General features: G+C 36.3%; 1 protein-coding gene across 1 annotated transcript; it reads right to left on the reverse strand.

Moving 5' to 3' along the window:
* Window positions 1-1232: 1232 nt before the first annotated feature.
* LOC149174027 (small ribosomal subunit protein eS4x) lies at window positions 1233-6000 on the reverse strand. Its single transcript, XM_089419145.1, has 5 exons — window positions 5749-6000; window positions 2701-2778; window positions 2376-2556; window positions 2144-2241; window positions 1233-1923 (listed from the first exon to the last, which is right to left on the reverse strand). Exons 1-5 carry the CDS (start codon window positions 5749-5751, stop codon window positions 1492-1494), a joined length of 792 nt encoding a protein of 263 aa, XP_089275271.1. The 5' UTR covers window positions 5752-6000; the 3' UTR covers window positions 1233-1491.
* Between the last annotated feature and the right edge of the window lie 395 nt (window positions 6001-6395).

Raw genomic sequence — 6395 nt, forward strand, 5'->3', positions numbered from 1 at the left:
TACAACGCCTCATTGGTCATCTACCCCACACTATATGCTAGTGCACCATCATAAATTCTCTATCGTACTTTATATGCTAATACACTATACTTTATCAAAACCATACAAATACTTGAGCATGCATTACCACTCAATAAGCTTAGTTGTTACACATCACCAATAGACTAACATGACCATCAACAAAATCACCTAAACTACACCCGGATGTCCTAACCAAACCCAAGTTGAGAACCTTAAGGTGAGCATATTGTTGAAGCACCTCTTTCATCGTTGGTAATGCTACACCATTGCAGCCCAGCCATAGGCAATGCAACACCATTAGCTCCCCCAAGCCAACAAACTTGAACAACCAGTTACCTAATGTGAGGCTATGTCATCCATCCATACCCCATTCATACATCTCTAAAATCATGCCCCTATTTCACCAAGTATTTACATACCTTTAGCACTCATCTATACCTTGCCATGAATAACACACGATTCATCACATGATCAAATCATGTTGTCCTCCATCAAACTCTACTATACAAACCTCATTAGTCATCTACCCTACTCTATATTCTAGTACACCATCATAACTTCTCACGTTATCAAATCATGTTGTCCTCCACCAAACTCTACTATACAAACCTCATTAGTCATCTACCCTACTCTATATTCTAGTACACCATCATAACTTCTCTACTACAGTGTACCATACAAAAGTTGTACAAAATCATACAAATACTTGAATAGGAGTAATTTGTCCTCCATTCATAATTAAAAAAAAAAAGTTAATTCACATAACTAAATTAAATATAATTAAACACGAGTAATTTGTCCCTATTATAATCAAAACATAATCAAACGAATAACCTAATTTACATAACTAAATCAAAAAAAGTTAAATGCATCTCTAATCTCTTTGACCATTTACTAAATAGTATATTGTGATTTTACTGATTTTACAAGTCATCTGGTCTGCAAAGAGGAAAAAAGGGTGGGTAAGCTTTTTTCTCGACTCCTTGTCATCAATTCTCTTTCAAATACTAAAAAGTAAAAAAATCAAGTTTTTTCACTCCATATGTGATGATTCCTTCTCCTTCCTAAACTAAATGGTATAATATTCTAAAAAAACATTGGAAAACATTATCTTAGCTTCCGGTCATTGCTTAATTATATAAAGGCTCTTTCCGCACTTAAAATTTTGGTAAAAATAACACTTTGCACTTCAACATCATTCAAGACCTAAATTATTATAAAGACTTTTTATACTTTAAAATTCTCTGGCAAGAGTAACACTTCGGACTTCCGATATGATTCAAGGCCTACCTTCTAATATTAGTGCTAGATTTGGACCGATTAGACTTAGCTTCTACATTGATTTCCAGACATAAATCAACGATAGCTACCAAGTTTTCCCAACCTTCTAATCTTCTCTAATAATGACAGTATTTACCAGGCTAACAAATTCTGACTATCAAAACCATCGAGTTTTCCAATGAACAAAATTTATGCTGCAGCAGTTCCAGCTGCATGGCGTTTCCTGGCCTCTTCAATGATGGACAACTTGACACCCTTACCCTTGGGTAAGGAAACCCATGGCTTTGTGCCCTTTCCAATTGTGAACACATTACCCTGACGGGTCGCGAATTCCTGCCCAGCGGCATCTTGCACGTGAATAATCTCAAAGCTACCCTTGTGCTTTTCTCTGTGCTTAATGACTCCAACACGACCTCTATTGCGGCCTCCAGTAACCATTATAACATTACCAACATCAAACTTTATGAACTCCATGATCTTGCCCGTCTCTAGGTCAAGCTTAATTGTATCATTGGCCTTGATCAATGGGTCTGGGTACCTAATTGTGCGTCCATCATAAGTATTGAGGTAAGGGATACCCTTATCTCCAAATTGTACAGAACGAACCTTGCAAAGTTTATACTACAAAAGACAATTGAAAAACATTAGTGACTTTTCAACATTTGCTGGTATGATCTTTACTACAAAACGCTACGACATTTAACCTCTAAAACTTCAGCATTATTTTTCTTGTTTTATTTTCCTCAAAAGACACTTTACAGGTGGTTTTGATTCTGAAACTTAACATAGTGCTTTGTGTCACATGTTTTGAAAAATCAAACCAAAAGCATGATACTAATACCTTTGCTTCTTCATCCTTGATTGAATGCAAGCGGAAACGACCCTTTGCATCATAAAGAAGCCTAAAATTCTCATTTGTTTTTGCAATTGACAGGACATCTAGAGGACGTAACACAACCAATCAAGAACAAAATCTCACTTTAGCACAGAGAGTTAATAAATCTTTTCGACTTGTGGAAAAATATTGAATTGCATATTCTAAATCTACATGCTTGGGCCACTAACGCACTTACCCATAAACCCTGCGGGATAGCATTTGTCTGTCCTGACTTTTCCATCAACAGATATAAGCCTTTGCATTACAATGGCTATGACTTCACGGTATGTGAGAGCATACTTCAGCCTATTCCTAAGAAGAACAACAAGAGGAAGGCATTCCCTCCCCTTGTGAGGACCAGGAGATGGTTTTGGTGCCTGCAAAAGTAAACAGACCCAAGATAGAAGCAAATTATGTAATAGTTTGAAGCAGAGAATGATAAAATAATTAGCCCTGCCTGGAGGATGCTTGCATTTACAGTCATATATTTACAAAAAAAAATCTATTATATTTTGACTTACAAAAGCACCACCGAGTTTGTCAAGCATCCAATGCCTAGGTGCATTGAGCCTCTTTAAATGTTTCTTCAATCCACGAGCCTAAAATTGAAGTCAATACAACGTCCAAAATATTAGAGATATCAACAAAACTAAATCAAAGTTCTTATCCCAGTTAACGAGTATGTATCAAAAAACATCATCTGCAGATTCTTAATCTTGAACATGAATTGGGCTAAAGATTGCACGATATAGCAAGGTAAAATTATGATGGCATTCATGTAAAATATAGACCATTCTACATAAACTAAATACAACTTAGCATGAAGACTGATGAAAGATTCAAGCATAATCCAGACTCAACACAGTTGACACTAGAAAAATAGAAAAGTGTGCATAAATCAATAACTGCATGAAAAGAAAATGAGTTTTCTGAAAAGTAAAGGCTATTAAAGATGAATGAGGTATATACATCACACATCATATATTGACTCATTAGCACACAGATGCCAGCAGCCCACATGACATTCTCAAAACATGCAACCATATCAGCAGTTAACCTACCAGCAGCTATCTACATTAACATATACATAACAAATTCTAAAAGATCTACCAGCTTCAATGACTCTTCGCTGTGATAAAAGACCATAAGATTTTGACAGATATGTCCATAAGTGCCTTGGGCAAGAGTAAACCGGTTGTCAATTCTCAAATGTGCTCACTTAATCCTAATTTGTTTTAGAAAATTTCGGCATTCTTCTCCTCTAGAAATCCTGACCAAGGACTGGAAATAATTTGACCAATCAATAATGTAATCTCAAACTCTTATAGAAATCATTTCCAGAGTAGTTTCAATTGAGATTTCCATTGTCAATAAAAGCACCTTCCATGATCATTCGTTTTAGGAATCAATTAATTGCCAAGAAATCCTCCTAATTTGTAGAACAAGCCTAGAAGATTTCGTATAATTGTTTATCATATGCTTTGAAGCCAAAGCAATTCAAGCGTAAAACACATCCTATGTGGGGCTTTAATCCTAATATATCCTTACCACATTATTTCTTTCTCCGAGAAATATAGTCAGAGTCACTCACCCATGTATCGTTAGCTTTTGGAACCTTGGAAATTGTGTCCAAGTCCTGGATTCACACATGACAGAACAAACCATAGTTGCAGGTATGGATAGAAAACAGTTCAGCAAGGGAGGTTCTGGAACAGGTCCATACTAAAGCAGAAAGTACAACAGACACTGCAATTTTGTATGGACACATGGCAGTCTCAGCAGATCTGTGCAACATTGATTTCTGTGCAGCACAATGTTCTATAGATGAGGGTGCACCAATGCTTTAGCAGGCTTTCAGCATTGAGGACGCATGCATGCATCCGTCAACAATAGATTGGAAGGGATAATATTGTCCTTGACAGTTTGTTGGAAATATTGTTGTCCTTGATGTCAAAGACAGGGAGATTACAGATGTCCAAGATAAAGGTTGCAAGATGAAGATTGTTCGAAATATTGCTTGTATATACAGTTTTTTTTATGCCCAGTTTGGATACCTTATCTTTGAAATCTTTTTTACTCTAGAGTATAAAGACCTAGTTCAAATGGAAGCATGGGATAATATGGTTGAAAAGTTTATTCCGAGACCTTTCAAATGGTATATGGCACTTCATCTAGCTCCAGAGGAATGAGAAGATATGAAATATTTTGTCAAGTCAGCCCAGCCAATTTTACAAGTCAGCCCCATAAATGAACACAGAAACACTATGAAGGATAAAGGAGTGCTTTTGAAGACCATCCAAGCAAGAAGAGATCTGAGGTGCAGAAGAGAAGTTATGGAATACTCTTGGGGTTTTCAAGGTGGAGCAAAAATGTGATATGTGGAGTGAACAAGTCAGTTTGGCATTTCCGCTATAATTTTCTTCTGGGATGTTTCAGACCGTGAAATTTTAGGAGATAGAGGAAAGATCTTTAAGTAAATGTGGCAAACATTTCAAGCAATGGTTTGCTATGCTCTAAGTTAAGGTTCTCGAATACTCCTGAAATCTGCTTCAAAATGTGAAATCTTGAGGAGACAGAGGCAAGATGTCTGAGTACCTGTGGTAAAAATTTCAGATTTTGATTTGCTATAATTTCGAAGAAAAGATCTCTGAGTACCTTTGGTAAAAATTTCAGACTTTGATTTGCTATAATTTTGGAGAAATGCCATGTGGAAGTTAGTGTTCCTGAATAGTCCTGAAATCAGTTCAACTGATAACATTGCTTTGAGCAACACGCTAAACAATTGAATATTTGAACTTAACGAAACGAACGGCAATTTCAGTTTCAATGTATTCAATAGCGGCAACAAAAACTGATCGAAGATTTCTTCAATGTGGGAGATGATGCTCGGTGCAGATTAAATGTTTCACGTCAGATTGATTCAATGAACGAAACATTTTCTACTAAAAGTTTCACATCGGACTGATTTTTACCCAAATTAACGATCAATGAAAACCATGAATTGACAGGCTACTCAATAATGCTAGAGTATGGTGCTAGTCCTTCGCTTTGCAGGGAATATGAAAACGCATTCCCTGAACTCGGAAAAGTATTAAAAAACATTACATCAAAAAGTTCCAGGTTTGAACTTTGAATAACTATTTAACAGGGTAAATTGACATATCACTGATCGTTACGCAGAACCATTAATTAAAAGATGTCTTTAAGCCAAACATATAACATATACTTTAATAAAATAAGAAAACAAAAAAGGATAACTGAGACGTTTTTGCTGAAGCAATGTTATCTTGTCTGAATAAATAAACTTTCATTATAATTCACACAAAAAACCCAATCACCCCAACTCCATCACCAGAAGAAAGCGCTCATGAATCGATCACGCAACATACAAATCACAAAGGCCCTGCACTAATACCTTCCAGAGAAATAACAAAATCCTATGAAAAAAGTACTTATGAAACCCGTTTTCAGATCCACAGGCCGAAACAGCGTTAACGAAAACTAAATTTAAACTGTTTACAGTAAGTGCATGGCAGAAAAATTAAAAACGAAGGCCATGAAATACTAACCATGATGTCTCTACGATCGGCTCAAGAAGAGGAGAATGAGAAATCCTTAAACCCTGCCAGGCACTTTCTGCAAATCAAATTACAGAGGCAAAGACCTCTACGATCGATTCAGTAGGAAGAGCAGAAATCAATGAACCCAGCCAATCGAAGATCTTGAGGGTCCAAACACGGGCTTAACTCTTTGAAACCCTATACCCTTTACCAAACCCTAGTTGCGCTACTAGACAACTAAGCTCTCTATGTATTTCGTTTGCTAGAAAATAAATGGGATTATCGGCTAGATGGGTTGAGTTTAGGCATGAGCTAGTTTTTAATTGCTATTTTTCTCTTATTCGGTTGAGTTTAAACATGAGCTAGGGGAGAGATTCCTATTCTTGTGCAGGGACCAGTAGTTGATATAATACTGGTCCCACCAAACCACCAGTGATTAAGACTTTTGAAACCAATATTTAAACAGAAATAAATAACATTATGTTTAAATAAGTTTTAAATTATGTCCAAAAATCACCCATATATTGACTGGGCCCACAACTGTCCATAAATAGTATTTAACTATTTAATATTGCAAAACATATTGACCCAAGTAGAAAACAGCTAGAGCCATAAAGGCTTCCAAACTGGTCTATTCCAGAAGTACAAAACAGCAG

The sequence above is a fragment of the Pinus tabuliformis genome, chromosome 4_1 (assembly GCF_031772625.1).
Source record: "Pinus tabuliformis cultivar Carrire ecotype Pingquan chromosome 4_1, CPIR1, whole genome shotgun sequence".
NCBI classification, from domain to species: Eukaryota; Viridiplantae; Streptophyta; class Pinopsida; order Pinales; family Pinaceae; genus Pinus; species Pinus tabuliformis.

Excerpts from the sequence above, each read along its gene's own strand:
- LOC149174027 (XM_089419145.1), bottom strand. Across the intron at positions 2,557-2,700 it reads ACAAACTCGGTGGTGCTTTT|GCACCAAAACCATCTCCTGG; the intron begins GTAAGTCAAAAT and ends TTACTTTTGCAG. Across the intron at positions 1,924-2,143 it reads TCAAGGATGAAGAAGCAAAG|TATAAACTTTGCAAGGTTCG; the intron begins GTATTAGTATCA and ends TGTCTTTTGTAG.